The following is a 24348-nucleotide window of genomic DNA, read 5'->3' on the forward strand; positions in this document are numbered from 1 at the left end:
TGCTTCTTCAGAGCTCCCAGCATACACTCTATCATTCTGTTTATTGTACTTTTCTTCTATATCGAAAATTTTTTCGTCCGTACAGAGTATATCACGATGTCGATTTTTCGCGTAGCGTTTCAACAACACCCGGGATATTTTGAGTCTTATTGCTTTTAGACGAGCATTAAGTAGGTGTCCACACTTTTTTTTGTAAGCTCGCAACTTAAGGCCTTCGTTTAAAACCTTTTTGATAGTTTTTCTACTGACCCCCATCTGCAATGCCATCAGCTTCTGTTTTCGGACAGATTCCTTCGTATGCGTGCCTTGATTGCTTTGATCACTGCTGGTGTCCTTGGCGGAGCGTGGCCGGCCAGTTCTTTTCTTATCCTCAACACTTGAAACTTCATTGTACCTATTTATAGTACGATACACAAACCTAAGCGATATTTTTAAATTTTTGAGCAACTTGAAAATGGTATTCGGCGAGTGCCCACAGCGGTGCAACGCTAAAACTGCTATTCGGTTTTCTTTGACGGTCCACTCCATCGTGAAAAATCGCGGCAAATGATAACTTTTTGTTTTTTAATAATTGACAAACAATCAAAAATGGAATGCAATTAAACTTTTTTTAAATCGTCTTCGAAATTGGAAAATAATGTGCCAGTGACAGAACTTTGGGACCAACTACGTATGTCAGTAAGAGTACAAATAAAGTTTTATATATTCTGCCTAGACACCAATTTGATTCAAATCTCACTACAATCAACCTTAACAACTCGTAATCAACTAAATTTATTTTAATTGGTCTGTTAAACTTTAATCATCTTGCCTACTAATGCTTGTTTTGGATGAAGATTAATAAATAAGTACATTCATATATTAAATTGCTATCTCACTTTGACAAACCTTTATCGTAAGTAAAATTAGTAAATAAATATACATAAAATAATACTATGTCTCGTCGTATAACAATGGTTTCTAAATGCATATGTATATATATGCGGCACTTGTACCAAATGAACTTTTTTACAATTTTAGTCTGTCTGTTTGATCCGGTTTATCTCTAGAACGGCTAACGGCTAACGGCTTTTGATGGGACTTTCACTGACAGATAGCTGATGTAATAAGGAAATAATAATAAAAACCCCCGCAATATCCAAACACTGTCCACTACAGTGGACTTTGAAATATTAAATTCCAATTTTACTACAACGAACCTTTATCGTAAGTAAAAATAGTAAATCTACATAAAAAGCTCTGTCGGGTCGTATAACAATGAGTACTATTGTATATGATTACTATCATCACTATTGTTTTCAAAGATATTAATTTAATGTATCTTTGCAAAATTGATGCAGATTTATTTATATAAGTACTCGTGTGGTTTAATATTGTTACAACGAACTAATGTATTATTATATATAATGCCTTATAGCTATATTAGAAATAATCTCCAGGGGATGATTAGTTACGTAATAAAATAGAGATTTGTATTAAAGGGTGCCTTAACCAACCCTAACATAAATTAAATTCTGACAATGTTACACGTCGAAGTAATAACCTCCTTTTCTTAGAAGTCGGTAAAAAAAATGAACTATCGCCGAATTTCGTCCACTGGGCGACCATTTGTTTTTTATTAAGGTATGACTATGCTGGAATCATTCTCGTGCACAAGCTTCGTGTTTCTCAGTTCAGACGTTTCCATCATAACATGTTACTATTAATTGATCTCAATTAATGTAATGTTGAATACGGGACGATTCGATGTCGCATTCTATTGTCTTACATTTTGATTCATCATTCGTAACGGATATCAATATTACGCACTACCAGTACTATCTGCTTGTGAGATTTTTTTAAAACGTTATGATTCGTTTGTACGGGTCTAAGGTATGGGTTGGAGATTTCACAGGATTGTTTAAAAAAATAGCAGCTACTTTATTCAAAGACCAGCGCTAGAGAGGGTTCGAGACTGGATTGGATTGATAATATACTTATCAATATCAATCTCGATAAAACTTTCAAAAAAATGTGGTCGTTATAATAAATGCTAATTTGGCTATTTTTGGATTTGTTTGATCATTAAACATTAAATAAAGAACTTTTCGTGGAAAATTTTTACGTCACAATGTCAATGACTGTAATTCAAATATCGTGAGCCAGAAATACAACAATAAAACTACGATGAAAGTAACCGATCTGTGCTAAACGAAAATCAACACGAGCTAGGCGCCTTGTAATCTTGACACGACACGTAAAATGACGTCAGCGTGACCGAAAAAAGAGGAGACAACACACACAAGTGTTGTCTCCTCTTTACAAGTAGGTGATCAAATGTCATCAAAACTGGCAGTGTAAGGAAATATCATCATTTCCTTACGTCGCCAATGCGCCACCAACCTTGGGAGCTAAGATGTTATGTTTCAAACAGGAAAATAACAATACTAAGTATTACTGTTTGGCGGAAGAATACCTGATGAGAGGTTGGCGCAAATCCTTGCCAAACAATCTCCATTGTACATCCCTCATATAATCAAATGACACTAAGAGTATAGCAGTAAGGGTAGGTATAGGTGCAGGATAGACTTTACGTACTTTCCAAGTGTAAACACTGGCAATATCCAGATTTCATGATTCTGGGAATTTATGAATAGAAATCCCAATAATTACTTAATTTTCTATCCAATTTGATCTTAGCATCCGGGTTCTGAAGCCTGATGAGCGATATACAAACAGACATCATACCTACGACTCAAAATATCTGATAAGAGTTTATTATTCAAGAGGCTTGTTTAAACATAATTTAAGAGCACTAATAGTGTGTATCTTATATTAAAAAATGTCCCGTTGCTAGATATGTTTGTTCAACTTAAGCTACCGAAAGGCGATTCGAGGAAAGCAAACAAGGCTCTTTCCGTATAATAAATGAGGAAAAATCTAAATTAATGTTTAGTACGTTTATTGTATAAAAATGGTAGTGTTTCTGGTTGTTATTTAACCTATCAGGGTCGTACCTATAGCCTATAGGTTATTTGACTATAGGCTAAATAATTATCTAATGCAAGTGGAACAAATCGTATCGGATTCAATGTTTTTAAATTAACAATTAAAATATACACTGTCCAGCCTTTATAGTAAACTAGCTAATCGCCCCGGCTTCGCATGGGTGTAATACTGATACTAAATAATAAAATACACAAAAACCGTCCTCTCGAATCACTCTATCTTTTAAAAAAAGCTGCATCAAAATCCGTTGCGTAATTTTTAAGATATAAGCATATATAGGGACAGACAGCGGTAAGCGACTTTGTTTTGTGCTATGCAATGATAGATTTAATATCCTTAAGTAACTTACTTCGTAATACCGAATGGCTGTCATATTTGTATAAGCTATTAGGCTTGCAACGTATCGTGATAATAATCGTGTACATAGTACATATTTGCCCACATGGCCGATTATTATCTCGACTAATATCTTATCGCCAAAACAATCAATACCCATTGAAAAAAAATAAAAGGATATTATTTTTTTGACACTCAATGCTATCGTCAGATAATATTTTGGTTCATTTGTTTTGATTGGCGAAAATGCTTAAAGCACTTTTAGTTAATACCTGAGGTTAGGTTTGTTTTATTTCGTGCAGGCGTGCGTGGGTTTTACGATCGAAACGTAAAGACAGTGAAAAGCGACTTCGTTGTATACCGTGAGATAAATAAACTAACCATAAGTCGCTTTTGAAAACGTCACGAGTGAGATCCAAAGTGAATTTCATAATAGCACCGCAGACAGCTGTTAGGAAAACATAACCGTCGCGACGAATTTGTAATGAAATATTATGGTGTGTTTCTTCTGAAATAGTTGGCAGTTGCTCTGATTGTAAATGTTTGTAATACTTTAAATATACTGAAATAAAATACGTTGTATGGTTTTTTTTTGATAAATTATGGAAATTACATAAGCATTTCTCTAAAACCCGCACATCCCAAAAGCTGTCAATTAACGTTTATGCACTATATGTTTACAATATGTTTACGGTACTAATAACGTTGTTGTAATTAAATTAATCCTACTAATATAAATGGTTTGTGAGGATGGATGAGTCGAGATGGCCCAGTAGTTAGAATGCGTGCATCTTAACCGATGATTGCGGGTTCAAACCCAGGCAAGCACCGCTAATTTATGTGCTTAATTTGTCTTTATAATTAATCTGTGTTCAGCGGTGAAGGAAAACATCGTGAGGAAATCTGCTGAAATGTGACAAATTTCATAAAAATTCTGCCACATGTGTATTCCACCAACCCGCATTTAAAGTATCAAACAATCAAATGTTTTTCAAGTAGACTTGTCACCACAAGAAGACTAAAGAGATAAAGGGAAACTTACGAAAAGTTTTGGCAACTGATTTAAATTCGTCCTTACTAATCTGAAATATTGCCCGTTTGATATGATATTGACTTCTAAGCATACTATAATATATATTTATGAGGTAACAATAATAATAAATAATTGTCTTATTTATTCATATCGTATGAAAATTAATTGAATCAAAATTTACTACTTACGTCAAACAAAGAAATTGAACATTTAATTAAATATGCAAAAAGAGTAATGTATTTTTGATAAAGCTTAACTACTACACCAAAATACGTATAACTTTTACAAAAAGATCCAACACGTTCTAAGATTTTTTTTATTTTATATGTACTATACAATTATTTATATGATTAGTTGCCGCTTTAAATTTAGACGATTGACGCGTAAAGTAACGAACGAACTTTATGTTCTTGTAATTAATATAACGTAGGAAGCACGTGCGTTTGTTTGTTATTAATGTACAACATTCCGTTGTTATCTATACATACGCTACTCTGTCGCGATCGTCAAGTCTTATTAAACATACTCTGTAATTAAAATGGTGAAAAGTAGTAATTATTGAGTATCTTGTCTGTTCTTCTCGACAGAATCTGCGTTCCAAACCGTTAACTTTATATTAAACTAGCTGTACCTGCGACATTGTACGCGTTTGAATTTAATAAAAAAATTATTATTGTAGCCTAAGCTACTCCTTATTATATCAGTTATCTGCCAGTGAAAGTCTCGTCAAAATCGGTCCAGCCGTTCCTGAGATTCGCCGGAACAAACAGACAGACAACAATGTAAAAAATGTTATTTTGGTATATGTACCGTGTACGTACATACGTATTGAGTAAAAAAGGGCTTTTTTTTTTATTACGCTGGAAAAACGCTTTACGCGCTTCCCCCACGTGATGGAAAGTGGGGGGGTGTGTGGGACACCCTGGAGCCCTGAACGCCGAGTGCGCCCAAGCACACCGGGTTTACCCACTAAAAAACCAGCGGTACCCTCTCCGTCTTTCGGCGGACGCCACGGGATCGCTTACGCATGCTACCGTGACGGGCCTTCAACAGCTAGGGGGGATTCCCAGGGTACTGGGACCGCCCCTGGTCCCTACGGCGCCTATTGAGGCGGAGGGAGAAGATGCGCGTAGCGCCTTTTCCTTCTCCCCGGTCGTCTTCTGCGGAGCGAGTCAGCGGCGGCATTTTTTTCCCGCTCCCGCTCCGCTGCTTCCTTCTGCGACATGACACTTTCGCAGAAGGAGCGCATCTCTGACCAGCACACCTCGCTACCGAGCATGGTGTTGATAACGCTTGGTAGCGAGAGGTCTCCGCCCAAAAAAGGGCTAACATAATATTACAAAGAGACACTCCAATTTTACTAAATGTATAGATAATGTATCATGACCATTTTAATGTGCCCCTATAAGCCTACTTGAATAAAGAATACTTTAATATTAATTTTTGATAAAATATTAAATTTATATTAGAAATATTGCTTTGTATTTCGCCAAGCATCGTATAGTTTTTCCTATATTATAATTTTAGCAATTTAATAAATAGATGAAACTGAATCGTGTTCCATACTTGGCTTCGTCTGCGTCCTAAATTTGTTCATCAGAATCATATTAGCGTATAAGAATTGAATCATTCAAACGGCTTGCCAAAACATCCTGTACATACTTAACATTGTCATAGGAATTGATTTGTTTACATTTTTGCAGTTGGATACATGCAAATATTTGCATATATACGTATAGTACTACACAACTTAGATGTAGCATCAGCAAAAATCATGAAACCGATCACATCCGAATTAAATATTTTTTAGTTTCTTATGTGAATATATTCTTTACACTAACGTAATATCATATGACCTTAATATATTCGTTAACTTGACACGTCGATTTACATGCACTTGCTTTCTCGGGTTGAACTGACTCGAGAATCTATAGCGATGAATAGCGTCGAATGACGCGATAAGGATCTATTTCTATTGGTTGTGTAAATCGACAATAATCGGTTTTATTGAATTTGCCGATGCTACATCTAAGTTGTGTCGTACTATACATATGTATATCTAAATGTGCTGTTTTGTATAGACCTTAATAATTTTCACAATTTTTTTCTTCAGTCCAACGTAAACGATAGTATGAGTAAATATGGATTAAAATTTGATGTCCAGTATCAATGTAAACTTTCAAATAATAACATCTATACAATTGATATTATCTTTTGTAACGTCCTGATTTCGAGAGCGTCAGTCATTGAAGTTTCTCGAAGACGCAACACACTATATATGTAGTACATTATAGATTTATGAAAATGAAAATTAACAAATACTAAGTAAATTTAAATAATTTCTTATTAATAACCTTTTATTAAACCATAAACATAGAAAATTGTTTTGGAACAATTTAAATGTGTGTATCTAAAATATGTACACTCATAATAACTATTTTTATTAATTACAAATTAGAAAATTACTACTGGTTATTTGAAAAGGAATTATCTCCGATTCATTTTTAATCCTTATTCAGATAAATATGTTCGTTACCTTAGGCGTTATAGATAGTAAAAATGATTCCTAAAACACTACAAAATTCGAATGAATGTTGTAGCTTTAAACAAAACCTTTATATATGATATAGTTTTATATGCAACTGAAAAAAACGTAACAAGTAACAACGTAAACATATTCTTGACATCCTTATATGTACTAGTAAATAAATAAATAAATAAACATGTTTTATTTCCAAGCGCTTTTCATTTTGACTCATAAAGAAAATGAGGAATTTTCTTTTATGCATTCTTATACGGTTTTGGCAAAATATAATTGATTAAAAAAGGAATTTTATGAGAGTTTCACTAGTAACAATATTCTCAGAGTCTGACCGTTAAATCGTTTCAATGTAAATAAATTAAGCGGCAATTCGCTTCGTCGTCCTGTGCATGAATAATACTTTGATAACATTTCAACGTTTGAGACGGTTCATTTCGTGACGATATTCTCATTTATCGTCAAAAGCTTTATGAATCATAATTATGAATTCCCTAACTACTTAGAGATAACCCTAACAATGGAAATATGCTATAAACCTTGTATTACAATAGGCTATTTGACTGGTTTTTAAAATCCATTTTATATTATTTAGTAATAGTTGATTTTTTTATTTCTAGTACATATTTGCTGAAAAATATCATATTAAAAATTCCATATTTAAATAACGCGCGAAAACGTTACTTAGACAATATGGCGCTGCAATGGGGTCGGTGACGTCACTTTGCTGTATTTTAATCTGTGGTACATATAGTAAAAAAGCAAGGTTTACAAGAAAGTGACTTCATCATAAGCTCGGCCAATCAGGAGCGTTTTGTGTCACGTGACAAACGTTTGAAAAAATGCATTTTTATTTATTGATTTTTGAATAAATTAAGTATTATTTTCAAGTTTTATTAGTAAATAACCATTTTTAAACTCATAATATACACTGATTACAATAATTCACAATTTATTTTTCGCATTGTCAAATAGCCTATTATGAATGTACATCTCTTTCAAACTTTACCTGACTATAAGCAGTTGACAGTAATAGTTGATTATCTATTGAAATCTATACTTTTATATTATAATATTGTAAATGTAAAAGTAACTCTATCAGTTCGCTTTCACGACCAAACCACTGATCCGTAGTTTGTATGAAGCAAATTAAACCCTAAGTAAGGACACAGGCTATATTTGTATCTCTAACGCGTAACACGCAAGCACAGTCGCGAGCGACAACTCGTTCTAGGTATATCAATCAAGCAAAATCCGGCAGACTTCCTTTCCTGGCGATAAGTTGCACGCTATATTGCTGCAGCGCTATACAGCGGCGATATACGTAGTTATAATATTATATAATACCTATGTACCTTTAATGGTAATCGGTCAAGCGGACTCGGAGTATTTTTATCTCAAACAAATATAGGTATGGACCAATTTTTTGTCGAATATAGCACAATAGAGATTACAACGGAGTGTGAATGATAATGATGAAAAATGTATTTATTAACACATTTTATATTTTATTTTCATTGTTTTCGGAGAGAGCATTTTAAGAAGATTGGTGTGATATAAAATTTAAGTCCCTACCAATATGCCTTTTTTTATTTATAAGTACGTGTTTGGACTATTGTAATAGCCGTGATATTATAATTTCTCCTAAATATTTATACGTTTGCATAGATCTTCGTCAATTGTATACTAGATGCGTCACTTGTATTGTCATTGTATACCAGAGCCCGCACAAGAACCACCGAAATAAGGTTCCAACGGATATCAACTATTAGTGGGTCATTTCTAGATTTATCGTAGCATAATGAGAAGTTATCTGTAACCGAGTGTTACAGACTTTCAAGGTTTCATTATTCATTCGCGCCATTACTAACGTTGAATACGACTTATAATGTTTCTCATTGAAGAGAATTTGAAGTTTTTTTTTTTAAATTGTGGTCGACCAACGTATAAATAGCTTATTCCAATGTTATTCATAGTAATGAATACCACCTCGTTTTATGTATCGTATTTTATTTTTATATTAGATGTTTGTATTGTAAGGCTAGTTGCGTGCTGTTTTTTTTTAATTAAGAATGAAGCAATCTTGAACCTCAACGATGGACATAGGCTTAATTCCTATACCGAACAATTAACGATCAATCCCTAAAATGCTTGCGAAGTCGCTACACACTATAAAACAAATTTGCTCCCCGCACTCTGTCTGTCTATGTATGCTTTGGATATTTAAAACTAAGCAACGGAATTTGATGCGATTTTTTTAATAGATAAAGCGATTAAAGGAAATGTATAACACATGCATAACATAGTAGAGAACACACACTGATCATTTTACAGGCTTCATATGATATTGTAAATAAAATATTAAATTAAAAATTTTAGAAAACCCCAACACAAAAAAGCTACGTTGTAAAATATAATAAAAGAAAACTAATCCTAAAGTACCTATATGTATAAGTACATAATTATGTATTAATATTTAAAAAAAACTTCGCGTTGGGTGCCGCAATTTTTTTGACATTATCTTATATAATAATTGGTGTCAAAATTGCACCCCTGCGAATCTGGAGCTTGTCTATATTATTATTAATATTATAAATGTGAAAGTAACTCTATCTGTCTATCTGACGCTCTTTCATGACCAAACCGCTCGGCTTGAAACGAATTCGATGAAATTTGATATGAAGCAAATTTGATTTCCAAGAAAGGACATACTTTTTTGCCTAACACATGACAACCGACACATTGAAACGAGCAAAGCCGCGGTAGAATACTAGTTCAATAAAAATACGACACTAGAACTTCTAAGCTATGTCATATATCAACGATAAGATAATACTTTTAAGATTCCAGTGTCTGTAGACAGAGCCATCGTCTGTCTACTAAAATATTGCCTATTTAATATTTATATATTAATTTATTCCGTATGTTTCATAAATAAACAAAAGCGGGGGTCGCGTCGTCTTGACTGATAACTCTTATCAGACAGTGAAGGTTATGATAATATATGTTTTATATGCAAACACTTATACATGTATTTGTATTATTTTTGAAAATTCAAGTAGAAAATAAATCATATATGTATAAAAAACTGAAGTTTCGTTATATAAATCTAATATAATTTTTACAGTTTTCAATCATATTGAATTTATTCATAATAATTTTGAATATTTATATGAAATAAAAAGATTTGCTTCAAATGCAGGGTTCAAGTCGTATACAGAATAGCGGCAATATTTTTTTAATGGTTACGTAATTTTATTATCTATGCAAATAAGCGGCAAACCGCTTGCATATCGTATATTTCTAAAACCCTGACCTACATTACTTACTTTAAATAAACAGAAAATGCTCATTAATTAAATAATGATAAAAGTAATAAAATATAATATCAATTGTAATTTTAGTATTTGTAGCATTAGATTAATTTTATTAAGTGTCTAATAGATGTGTTCATTCATGAAGATGCGTGACTCCACGTTTAATTATTATCGGCTTACTTTAGTCATGTAAGCACGAGTTTCACTCACAGTCATAGATAGCCATAGATAGAGTAAACTGGTCTAGGTACACTTATGAACTTTGTTCAGTTTTTTCATTCTTTTTCGTCATCATTAATTTGACATTCGTTAAAAAGAGACAGCATTTTTAATTAACTTCTACTCATGCTGTAAATTCGTTAAAATATCAAATGAACCGATGATCGTGAGCTAAAACCCAGAATTTTATAATTGCTTATAGTAGTGTACAAATCGTCGCTAGGAAACCTGAGTGTTTCAAATGAAAATCTGTCCACCCATATTGACATAGTAATAGTCACTGGAATATATATTTAAAAGGCATTTTACGTACAAATCAACACTTAATAAACAGAATATTTATTCTTAATGATTTGAACGTCCAAGGGACTACTGACTTCACACTTCGTATTTGGCATGTATTTAAACTTTATACCTTTACACGTTCCCGTGTAAAAGGTTTTTGACGGACAGACAGTTTGACAGATGGGTAATTATGGGGTTTCTTTTTTTCTTTAGAGGTACAAAATAAAAAAAAAAAGAAATTAAAAATATAAAACCTTATATTATTTTGAATAAAATAAGTTGAAATTGATGTGAACGAAAGTCCGATAGAGTATAAATTTGGACTATTTCACAATAAATTAATTCCCTACAAACCTACTCTCAAATGTAAACACTTATGTACTCATTCGACGATTAACAGTAAACGTTTATTAATCATTTTATTGACACAATTTGTATTTGTTATCAATGTTTTTATAGAATATATTTGAAAATTCTATATGTAATTAAGAATCGTCAAAATACGATAAAAGTCCTAATGACTAAATATTTAGTTATGGAAATTCACCGTGCTATAAAATTTACTTAATTCCTTTCGATATTGTATAAAATAATAACACGTAACTAGTGCGAAGGTAATACATATTCCATCATAACAAATATATAATTGTTGGTGTATTCGAGAAAGATTCAGCTAATTATTCAGTTATAAATTATAAGTAGCTGCATGTTTCTGGGAGTAAAATTTCCCTACTCATTCAGGAAATCTTTTATAATTTTAATTTTCAAAAATCTTTTCATAGTCTGCGCCTACATCGCGATAGAAGTTATGAAAGCTATCGCAATAATTATATACCCAAAATTAATTCAATTACAATTGTATATAACATTCAAAATTGGTTCTTGGTGTTTTGTCAATTGATGTCATTTTTCTAAAACACATCAAAACTCTTACGATAATTTAGTATATTTAAATTTATGTGTAACTATGTTGTCGTTTACCAAATCTCTATCATATTGCCAATAATTAAAAAATATATACATATCTTCAGAGCGTTACTGCACATGGAAACACGAAACAAGGTTTCGTTTTTTTTTATCATATAACTATTCCTTCCAGCGCCTCAAAAGGTCCTTATAACACAATACAATATAGGTACTTATAATATTCGATTACAATAATTCTACGATTAAGACAAAGTTAGTCAGTCAACCGTTTAATATTATTAAACATATATTATTGTATGAATAAAGTTTTGCCCTAATGAAATTTCTATCTAATTTATTACGAAACTCGTTTTTTTTAACGTTTTTCCCAAACGGTTTGTTTTGTTTTTTTCATTTATAATCGGATTTATTCACGAGGTTTAAAGTTTTGTGTAAATTACCTAAATTATGATAATACATAATTGGTGTTAGAAAATTTATGCCGACTAATTGATATTCATATTATGCTATAAAAGTGATATGTTGACCCTTATTCTACTCGTGCGATACCGGGCTTGGGACCTAATTATTATTATAGATATAAATAGCAAACTATCTTAGTCTAAATCATAACCTACAATATGACGTCATCTATTTCATTAGAACCCATTTGATCGAATACGCTAACTGTTTCTTTAGGATTCCGTAACCAAAGGATACCTTATTACTCCTCTATCCGTCTCTTTCTCTGTTCGTCGTCAGCAGGCTGTATCTCATGACAATGATAGACAGTTCAAAATTCACAGACGATGTAATACTGTTGCTGTTGTAACAACAGATACTACAAAACAGAATAATAAACACATTAAAGGGTTTCATGGGTTTAGATTTTCGTAGGTTGTACGGAACCCTCCGAGAACGTGTCTGACTCGCACTTGGCCGGTTTTTTTATAATTGTACGAACAGTTGTTAATTACATTGTTTAAAATGCTTTGTAACGCCACAGTTTAATTGGATAGCTATGAATACTGTTGATGAAAAAACTTCGTATCGATTTTGGAAATTTCGCACGTTCGTAATTAGTAAAATTAGGAGATACTTGCTAGCTTAAATTAATCTTCCATTATGATTTATGTGTTCTAACTACTGACCCATTTCGTCTAATAGTTTATTTATGTACAATTTACTTCAAATAATACTCAAAGAAGATTATGTATGAAATTCGAAGTCATAAAAAGTCGTATTGTAATTTTTCATCATTTTAAAATTAACGGGAGTATGACTTATCCAACAAAACAAAGGATTTAGTTACCAATTCAGGTAATTTTAATAAATTACGTAATTTTAATTATTACGGTAATTTATTAAAATTACCTGAATTTATTAAGGTAACGAATATAAAATAAAAAATAGAATTTAATGATGGACTTCCCTATTTTTCAAGTCAGATAAAAATATTTAGTAATATATAAGTTTGTTGACGTACTTTCTGTATTGTTCTATAACCTATTGTCTGTTTAATTCCAGTACTGGTCGAAGCATGCAACAATGAACCGTCGTGTCTCCAAGACCACGCTGGACTGGAGGCCATCACTCAGCTGCATAGACAGCTGGATGATGACGCGAACGGCAACGTCGACTTAAGTGAAAGTGATGATGTGAGTATTAGTCCTATTTGCTAGCCTATTAAACCTCAGGGCTTGAATAAAAATACCTTAAATTGAAAAAAAAGTAAATATTTCAAATTTAGAATAGAATGCTATTGTATAAAAATATGATACATTTTTACTCTGTGCCTTATTTATTTATAATAAAATCAATAAATAACAAAGGTATTATTTTATTCGCGCTAATCGAAAATACGATTAAGATTTTTGTATTTGGAACACGATTCATTTAGTGTTGAACTACAATATAAAATATACATTTTGATGTTGTTGGATGTTTTACATTTTATTGAAATAGTTTTAATCGAAGTCCGAAAGTAAAAACCGGTTATGTTTGGAGAAATCCGGATAAATGTTAACCCGATGTGTTATATTATCCTTAATTTAATGTTCACCTGTTTTTTCCAGTTTCTCCGCGAAGAGTTACAATACGACAGTGGCTATGAGAAGCGGCAGCGCGCCTTCCATCACAACGATGACATGCACATTTCAGTCAAGGAGCTCTGGGAGGCATGGTTGCGGTCAGAGGTGAGGTACTACTGATACATTTGTTTTGTCTGTGGCTATACAACAACGACAGCCTTTAAATTTCCCACTGCTGGGCTAAGGCCTACTCTCCCTTTGAGGAGAATGTTTGGAACATATTCCACCACGCTGTTTCAATGCGGTTTGTTGGAATACACATGTGGCAGATTTTCTATGAAATTAGACACATGTAGGTTTCCTCGCGATGTTTTCCTTCGATGCCGAGCACGAGATGAATTATAAACACAAATTAAGCACATATATATATAGGGGTGCTTGCGTGGGTTTGAACCCGCAACGGTTAAGATGCACGCGTTCTAACCACTGGGCCATCTCGCCTGTGGCTTTAAGTTCGGTTTAATTGTTTTTATCAAGTAGGTAAATTGTTTATTGATTTTAAATTGTCTACAAGTTATGCAAATTGAATATGGAATGACGATCCGTAAATAATTATAAAAAAAAATAATGGCTATCAATATATGATCATTACCAAAGTGTTGACTATTGTCTAATTGTCGCATAGAGTTAATACTCGAAATGATTTCAATCTTAAAGTTTTGCTAAATTATTAAATTCATTTCTTTAATTGCATCACGTGATCAATCGAATAAATACCTAGTAATTTTGTATAAGCGAATGTAACACTGTACGTTTACCTTTTCACGCTTAAACCGCTAAAGTTTTAGTCACGAGAATTATCACTTAAGATTATGAAAAGCCTTATGAATTTGAATGAGGAATCGATCAATGTAGAGGGTAAAAGGAGGGTGAATATTTGTGTGCTGTAAAGTTTTATAAATTTCGATTAAGTTTAATAATTTTCATTCATTCAGGGCTTTCCTTTAAACGATTTTTTAAATGATTCTAGACCCGCTGATGGATTTAATTACTTACGTGTATGATTTAGGGATTAATCTTGCTTGAACCAAACATATGGATTGTCTATAGTTCATTTTGTCTGTTTTATTAAATTTGTTTGTTTATCCTCGCCATTAAGATATCGCGAAATCAAATTGAATTTAAAAAATATATTGGAATTATACTATGTCGACGGTGTAACAGAAAACGTGCTATAAAACTTATGTTTTCGATATAAATATTACAATAATTAATACAAATATTTTAATGATTATTTAATAGTAATATCAATTATATTCATATTGACTTCCATAATTAGTGTCTAATTAGAGGAATCTGATACTACGGTAGAGTTCAGGAACTTTAAGTGTTTCCGAGGCACAGTACTAAAATTCTAATTAGTCCAAGCGGATTATAAAAAAAATTAATTAAATCTTAATAATAGTCAGTGGTGGTCTAACAGGGGGGCGGAAAGGGTGGCTCTCCCGGATCTCCAGTCTTGGGGGACCCCCAAATGCATGCACATTACCCTGATCAATTCCTAAACAAGACTAAAAATGTGCTTAGTAACTGCATAATTTCATCAAAATCAAAACACTACAGCCATCTAGAATTTACAAATTTACATAAATTGAATATTTTAATATATAACATCGAATTGCCGCCCTTGGGCTACTGATAATATTAGTCCGCTACTGATAACAGTTATAGTAAGAACCGAATAACTTTAGAAATCTCGTGATCTGCAGTATGTAACCCATTATATCAACGTTGAATCAAATAGTCAGTAAAATTAGTAAAAAGCTGTAGTATCAATGTAATACTTTTATAGATGCAATGTATGAACAAATATAAGATTCAGATGTTTCATACAAATTGCCAATAGATCTGGTAAAATTATCTTATTTACCACAAAGAGCTTTTGATTCATTCATCGTTATTTTTAATAATAGGACTTTCAAAATCAAAATAAACTTAATTCAAGTGGGCTTTTATTAGATCAGATAATCACATCGCTGTCATTCAAAAAGCGATTCCATAATGCATATTCAACATGTAGACCAAGATTTGATACATCAAAATATTTTTTATTCAAGTAGGATCATAAAAGCATTTAAATCTTCATGTTACATTTTTAAAATAAATGTAAAGTTATTACCGGTTCGCAAAGTAGATTCTAGCGAGAAGAACCGGCAAGAAACTCAATAGGTCAATTTTCCACCATTTCAATTGTCTTGTGATGTATCAAAACAATTTTCACATTTGTATTTACTTCTCCTGTTGTTTCTATAGTACCAGTACATAAATAAGTAAGTAGTTATGCCCGGAGAGCACTTTGTTCACTATTGATTTGGCACGAACATTTCAGATTTGAGTAGGTTTCCATCCAGTAGGTTAGTTCATTTAGATTTTTCTATGTTATTTATTTATTTTTAGGTACACAATTGGACGGTTGAACAGACGGTGGAATGGCTCTCCGAGTCAGTCGACCTGCCTCAGTACAAGACACTGTTCCTTCAACATCGCGTCACTGGAGCCACCCTGCCAAGGTAAAACTGACACTAATAATGCTATAATACATACATAATAAATAACGTATATTTGAATAAAAATTAAAATTAAAAATCAAAACAAAAAATGCTTATAAAATTTAATATATATTTTTATTTATAAGTTTGTAATTAAGTTTTAAAAAAAATAAGGAATATGGTTGGTTCTTTAGCTTTAATTTCACTTTTAAATGTCAGAATTATTTAGTCAGTGTCGCGCTAACGTATGGTACTATTAAATTTCTGTACTCAAATAGATGAATCATTTGAATTGTTTTACAGTATAAATTAAAATTAAAACTACCCGCCAGCTTGGAATATAGATTCCCTTAAGAAGTAACTAAACCGATGGTAAAATTATCCTCTAAGATATTACAAACATTTTCGCACATACAATAAAATTGGAGTGTATGTCTGTTTGTAATATTAAAATAATTGCTTTCTACTTAATGCATATGTATTTCGCTATATGCAACGTGTATAACGATGCATATAGCGAAATAACATTTTTTTACAATTTTTATCTGTCTGTCTTGTCTGTTTGTTGCGGCTAATCTCCGGAACGGCTGGACCGATTTTGACTGGAATTTCACTAGCAGATAGCTGATGTAATAAGGAGTAACTTAGGCTACAACTATATATTTTATTGTTTCATTAAAATGCGCACGAAGTCGCGGGCACGGCTAGTTGATTAATATAACTGTTGTTTCAGATTGGCGGTCAACAACATGCAGTACTTGAGCAATGTATTGGGTATTAAAGATCCGATCCACAAACAGAAGCTTGCTTTAAAAGCGATGGATGTTGTTCTCTTCGGACCCCCTAAAGGTGAGTTTGTTTTGGACCAATAGAATTAGAGATTTATTTAAACTATTTTTGACGACGTCCGTGGTCGAGTGGTGTATACACCGGTTTTCATGGGTACGCCACTCCGAGGTCCTGGGTTCGATTCCCGGCTGAGTCGATGTAGATTATCAGTAGTTTTCTGTTTTGTCTTGGGTTTGGGTGTTTGTGTTACCGTCGTTACTTCTCATTTTCCATAACACAAGTGCTTTAACTACTTACATTGGGATCAGAGTAGTGTATGTGATGATGTGTATATAATAGTTTATATACTAATCAACAACAACAGCAGCCTGTACATTTCCCACTGCTGGGCCTTCCCAATGCCTTCTCTCCCATTGAGGTGAAGGTTTGGAACATATTCCACCACGCTGTTATAATGCGGGCACAGGCACATTAATATACAGTGGTGCTCGTTTGGATTCGAACCCGCAATCATCGGTTAAGATGCACGCGTTCTAACCACTGGGCCATTTTGGCGTGGGTAGTTAGTATATTGGTATAACATTGCGATTTGAAACGTGACTCGCGAAAGAAACTTACCACTGGAAGTAGACTAAGTACTCCCAAACTAATCACCGATGGAAGACTACCACCGATATCGTCCCTTGTATGTTCTCTGATATTCAGAGTACCAGGATCAATATGTATGACGTCATAGTTTCAACTCTAAAAATAACCAACTAACCACGCCCACTTGCCGTGAACCACTGTGACTGACCTTGTGTCCCCTCCATAGCATACCTTCCTGACAGGAGAGACGTAATTAATTAATAACATGTAAAATATTGCAATTCATCGCCATAGTTATGAACACTTCATTTAATACTAAATTACTGCGTTCATTTAGACTGATCGTAGTGAAAGACAAATATAATAAGAGCATTTGTATATTTATTTTATGTAAATGATAATTCGAATTATTTTTCTAGAATATTTACAATAAAATTCAATTCATTATTTTATGTATTGGATTTATTTAATTGTTGTTAATTAAATGATAGAAAATGTTACAATAAATCATAATAGCTAATTAGTCAATCAATCGTACACGCACGCATGCGCATACACGAGCACAAACGCACGTACTTACGTTTGTATGTATGCGTTTTAATACATCTATGTGTGCGTAATGTGTTCTATATCCGATTTGAATTAATCTTGATAGTATCACGTTGATATTTCGATTTTCGTCATTGCAGGGTTGCCATATTTATTTATTATTTTTTATTTTTTGTAGTAAATTACATATATAGGGTACCGGTACAAGGAACATAATGTGAATGTTTATTATAAATAAATGTATACAAAAATTAGTTAAATCATCAATCAATCAATCTTGTCTCGTAAGTTTAGATTTTACATCCCTGAGCGGCATTTCCCAAGTGAGTGTATGGCGGCTTGGCCTCTCAGACCTCGGAGCCCACAGCATGATCTCTCTAGTACCCACCATTGTCCACGGCTTGTGTCACAACTTATGTTTTTAATTAGATCTTGCCTTAACGCGAAGATTTTTTTTTTGTGAATACCTGGAAATTATATTCTGTCATATGTTAAATTTTTATTTAATTAGTAAATCAGCTACCAAACTACGGTTCGGAACTTATTTCATATAAGTTCTGAATCTGTATAAATACATTGGCTTATATTTTATACCGAAATTAATTTTAATGCTAATTTAAAGTTGATGAGTTTTTAATCATACTTTACCTAATGATAAGTAGTATCCACCGCCCAAAAACGTATGTTCTTTAGATGTAAGATGTATCTTCTTTAGCCTGTATAGTTTGTTCGCGTTAAGAATGCAGTGAGTTGTCATTGTTTACCGGCTTTACTCCGCCCTCTGACCAATCAAATCTTTTTTAACAGCAGGGTGAAGGTGTATGCATATTTGTGTTAAAATTCCAACAAATTATATTTGTTTTAAAGACTAAGTATAATGAATGTAAAAAATACACATTAAAATAAAAAATCGAATCGGGGTGTTTAATCAACAAAATTCTTAACACTATATACAATCGTTTGCGAATCTTGCCATCGCGATGTAGAAATTTACATATTTTGACATAACGTCATCTAGTAGCTATAGGTTACATTAATTATTACGTGTACAGCTTGAATAAATTAAATATAAATATATAAATAAACAAAATTTAAATTATAAAAATAAAAATATCAGTTAATAATTAATTAAATGTGAACTTGACTTTGTAATTTGAAAAGATTTGATTGGTCAAAGGGGGCGGAGTCAGTCCGGTAAACAATGACAATTCACTGCATTCTTAACGCGAACAGACTATAGTTACACTGGCCCACTCACTCTTCTAACCAGGACATAACAATACCAAGTATTGCTGCTCGGCGGCAGAATATGATGACTGGATCATACCTAGCCAGACGTGCTTGCATAAAGCCTAAAAAGTTGTTGAGGGTACTTGAACTACGTGAGAAGTGATTTTTACTTCTTGTGCAATCAATGTCAATGTCTCTGCGCGTATGTAATCCTTCAGAAGGCTTATTCTGATATCTTACTTAAATGATTGGATAGAGATAAAAATATAACGAGTGTTTCCATTATACTATTTTAAAACTGAATAACGGAACAACTTGTTCAAAATTCCTTCCGACAAACAAAACACATAACGTTTTTTTATCGCCAAACACTAAAACAACAATGCATGAACGAAATTATTGTTGATACAGTTGGTAAAAATCACGTGTTGTATCCACTTTACAACGGCATGCAAGTCATGTGTTACCCACCTACGCCGGTGTCAAAACTGTTACTGTATAGTATTTGATATTTAATTAGTGATCACTCACACTAAAAGCAAAGATGGCCCAGCGGTTAGAGCGCGTACATCTAAACCGATGATTGCAAGTTCAAGCCCAGACAAGCTCCACTGAATTTTCATGTGCTTAATTTGTGTTTGAAATTCATCTCGAGCTCGGCGGTGAAGAAAAACATTGTGAGGAAACCTGCATGGTTTCTTCAACCCGCATTGAAGCAGCGTGGTGGAATATGCTCTTAATCTCCTCAAAAGAAGTGGAGGCCTTAACCTAGCAGTGGGAAATTTACAGGCTGTTTTTATTATTAGTGATCACTTACCATCTTTTTGTTAAGGCATGCCTTCATATTAAGAGTGTATTAAAAATTATAAGTCAACTATTTTTTATCAAATAGTTCTTAAGTTAAAATCTTTTTTATTAGCAACCGCAATGTACTAAAAATAGAATAATTTAATATACTAGTCTGTACCTTACCAAAAGGTTGTATCAAAAGCATAAAAGAAGCACACATACATATACATACATAAGTGCGTTTATAAAAACTAGTTACCGCATACAGATTATTTTGCCGACGCGCACATTACTCACAATATAAGTCAAAATCTACAAATGCTAATATATTTAAACAAGCTTGTAAAATTGTATGATGATTAATTGATTATTATCATTCATAATCAAGGTTCAACTTTATACATATTTTTTACTCTAGTACGTTTGACTCTAAACACCTCATAAGAAATATATCAATAAAACGCAGTGCGATCATAGCTTACCTCAAGCTTACCTCCGGTGTATCTAATTAGAATCCTTTTTTTTATGGTATAGGTTGGCGGACGAGCATAAAGGCCACCCGATAGTAGGTGGTCACCATCACCCATAGACAATGACGCTATAAGAAATATTAACTATTCCTTACATCGTCAATGCGCCACCAACCTTGGGAACTAAGATGTTATGTCCCTTGTGCCTGTAGTTATACTGACTCACTCACCCTTCAAGCCGGAACAGAACAATACTTAGTACTATTATTAGGTAGAATAACTGATGAGTGTGTGGTACCTACCCAGACGGACTCGCATAAAGCCCTACCACCAAGCAAAATTATTAGTTTAAAAATGAAAATACTATAGTTAAACTTACCTGAAATTGTATATTACATATTACGAAGTCTTGTCATAAATAATTTCAACAATAATCAGCAAAAACAATAGAATAACGTCATCGTCTTAATATAGTATATAAAAAAATGTTCATACGCGGTAAAAAATTGGCGGGATGATACAAATGCTATGAAGTGAATACTAGTATAGTTTTAGTGAATGTGAAGTCGTGGGTGAGTTATGTTTGAAGTACTGGCAATGTTATTAAATCATACTTGATAGGGTTACCACAATTGTACTTATTAGCGGATAGTGTTTAAAATTATTTCAAAATAACTTGCTTATAATTTTCGTATTTTACACAAGACAGACATTATCATACAATATGTAATCAAAATATATTGTTTAAAACTTTCACTATATTAATACTTTACATCGTGAACTGGTTTTAATTGATCATTCTCTATTTATATTTTGTATTCTGATTTCTGACACTTGTACTGGACTTGGAAGTGTTACGCTTTTTATAATAGAGATAATAAACATAAAAATTTTCTAATCTAAACCAATAACCGACTCTAAATCCTCCTCCAATAAACTACTGGTAATGTAAAAATCAAAGACGATGACTTCAATTGATCTCAAAACGACTTACTAATAGTGTTAAAATGTTGATATACTTATCAATTTTATAATTTCCTAAATACTTAGGAACAAGATCAAGAACTTAAGAAGAAAACCTATAAAAACCTGTAGCATAATAATTAATTTATTATATCAGATTTTTAATAAAATAACTAAACTAACGGGAAAACTTTATTCATCGGTATATTTAGTCCACTACACTTTTTAAATTGAAGACTTAAGAAAACTTTGATTTTGACTATGATATGAAGGAGGCGCGAACACATACAATTCGGATATACAATTTTTTTTTGTATATAATATATCCAAATATCGAAATTTTAATTTGCATAGACAATTTCCTTTCGATAATAATCGATAATATTAAGACTATTACGAAATTATATACGTGTATTATATTGTTTGAATTATGTTATAATTGTATAGAACTGTAGAAAATCAAATCTAGAATACAGTTCAATTTCATCGTCACATGCCGTAATCGCAGTGTGGAGCTAAACTATCTAATTAAAACCAATTAAACGCTCAGTTCCGCCATACGTGACTCATGGCCGCACAAAAGTTATGTTACAGTATTACGTATTAATTTCTGGATTATTTTTATACAAATCTGTATGAAAAGGGTACGAAACTACTTGTGACTCTTTCGGGGAGAGGTGGCAGTTTGACTTGGGATTGATGTGAATACGTTTTAAATTTATTGTAATTGTTGAAACGATTAAAATGGTAAGTGAATCTTATAACGACAAACTTTCGAATTACCTAAATACTTTATAAGGGTTTGTAGAGTCGTGCAATATTCAGCGTTAAGCCTAAGATGTATAGCCGAGTAAATTACCTTTTGAAATGTCTCATATCTTGTATGATGGTAAAGTTCTTAAATAAATTAATAAAATTGCATAAGCTTTTTGGGATCTAAATTGCAATACAAATACATAAACTATACATAAAACTGATTAATATGTTTTTATTTTAATAAAGTATCATACAATACCTTGTTAATTCTGACATATTTGGGTTCTAAATTTGACACCCAATTGATAATCATTAATTAACACAACACAGTGTTAAAGTTTTAATTTAAAGTCTCCTCAATATTATATTGATAGATGACTCATTTTTTTTTACAGAGAAAAGTCAAAAAGTTTCCGTTTTTATTTTACTTTGTGTATATAAACGTTGTGCAAAATACTTTTGCTACTATTATTCTATAATGCCGCCGTAAGTACTTCATAGGTAAATTAGCCCATAATGGATGTTTACCTCATTACCACTCAATGCATCGTTGCAATTCATACGATTCCTTCAAATAGCGTGAATTGTAGTGTCACTAGTCTTACATCACGGCGTTCAAGTATCATTTGTCTCATTCAATACCAAGTTTTGTCGGAAACCGTTTGTGGTTTATAATTCGGTTTTGATGTTATTTGACATTTTTTTCGCGACTATTTTCGTGACCTCAGTGAGAATAACCTTGTGATTAATAGTGATGAGATAAATGGTGTTTGGTACAACAATAGCTTCGCGTGCGGCGTCTCTCATTGACTTCCTGATCGGAGGACGATATGTTGACTTGACTGATGAAGGTTTAAATGAACTGGATTATTTATTAACGCCACATTATGAACATTATTTATTTATAATTTATACACTATTATTATTGAATTATAGATAGTTTCGTAATAGAATTTGCTGTGCTGTTATAGTAGCTAACAAGATAAGATCGCGAGCTTAAAACCGTATAGTTTTAATGCATGTTGCGTGTTCTCAGGACCTAGGTTCGCGGCCCTGGTTGGGTCAAAAGTTATGATATATTTATGTCAAGGAATTACATAGGAGTGACATTACGGGGACAGAATTATCGGTCTGCAGTAGTTGACGACTACTGTTATTATATAAACAAACATTATGAGTATATATAAAATACATACAATTTTATAAAGTACTAGTAGAAGTTCCCGGCTTTGCTCTCCTTTTAGGGTATTAGTTATGTACCAGGCATAAAATTAGCCTATGTCATTCTTTGGAGTTCAAATTTAATTCATACCGAATTTTATCATAATCGATTCAGCAGTTTGATCGTGAAAGGGCTACAGACAGAAATACTTTCACATTTATAATCTTAATAAAGATTATATTATTGTAGTGAAAGAGTCAATTTTGATTTTTGTTATTTAAGATTTATTTACTCCAATAGACAAAACTGGAACACTAACAATATATTCCGTTTTGAGCGATCCGTCTGTACCATTCTGATAATTTAAAGATAAATTCAGAATGAATTTTAACCTAACTCTACCAAACTATTTACATGACATATTCACAGTTCAGTATTTCTGTGAGCAGAAACTCGAAACTCACAACAGAACACGACCGTGAAATGTCAGAATGTGATATGCAACTTTGAGTATACAACAAACAACAACAACAGCTTGTAAATTCCCACTGCTGGGCTAAAGGCCTCCTCTCCCTTTGAAAAGAAGGTTTGGAACATATTCCACCACGCTGTTCCAATGCGGGTTGGTGGAATACACACGTGGCAGAATTTCTATGAAATTTGTCACATGCAGGTTTCCTTACGATGTTTTCCTTCACCGCAGAGCACGAGATGAATTATAAAGACAAATTAAGCACATGAAACAGAGGTGCGTGGGTTTGAACCCGCAATCATCGGTTAAGATGCACGCGTTCTAACCACTGGGCCATCTCGACTCAACTTTGAGTATAACAATTATAAAATATATTGA

General features: G+C 32.6%; 1 protein-coding gene across 1 annotated transcript in view; it reads left to right on the forward strand.

Annotated features, from left to right (window-relative positions):
* LOC124538069 (stromal interaction molecule homolog) overlaps positions 1–24348 on the forward strand; it is a 53457-nt gene that overhangs the window by 13600 nt on the left and 15509 nt on the right. The window contains exons 2-5 of the mRNA XM_047115073.1: positions 13151–13281; positions 13699–13818; positions 16111–16223; positions 16936–17051. Of these exons, the coding sequence (XP_046971029.1) occupies positions 13151–13281; positions 13699–13818; positions 16111–16223; positions 16936–17051 (480 nt within the window). The remainder of the gene's footprint in view (positions 1–13150; positions 13282–13698; positions 13819–16110; positions 16224–16935; positions 17052–24348) is intronic.

Source organism: Vanessa cardui, chromosome 19 (genome assembly GCF_905220365.1).
Source record: "Vanessa cardui chromosome 19, ilVanCard2.1, whole genome shotgun sequence".
Taxonomy (NCBI): domain Eukaryota; kingdom Metazoa; phylum Arthropoda; class Insecta; order Lepidoptera; family Nymphalidae; genus Vanessa; species Vanessa cardui.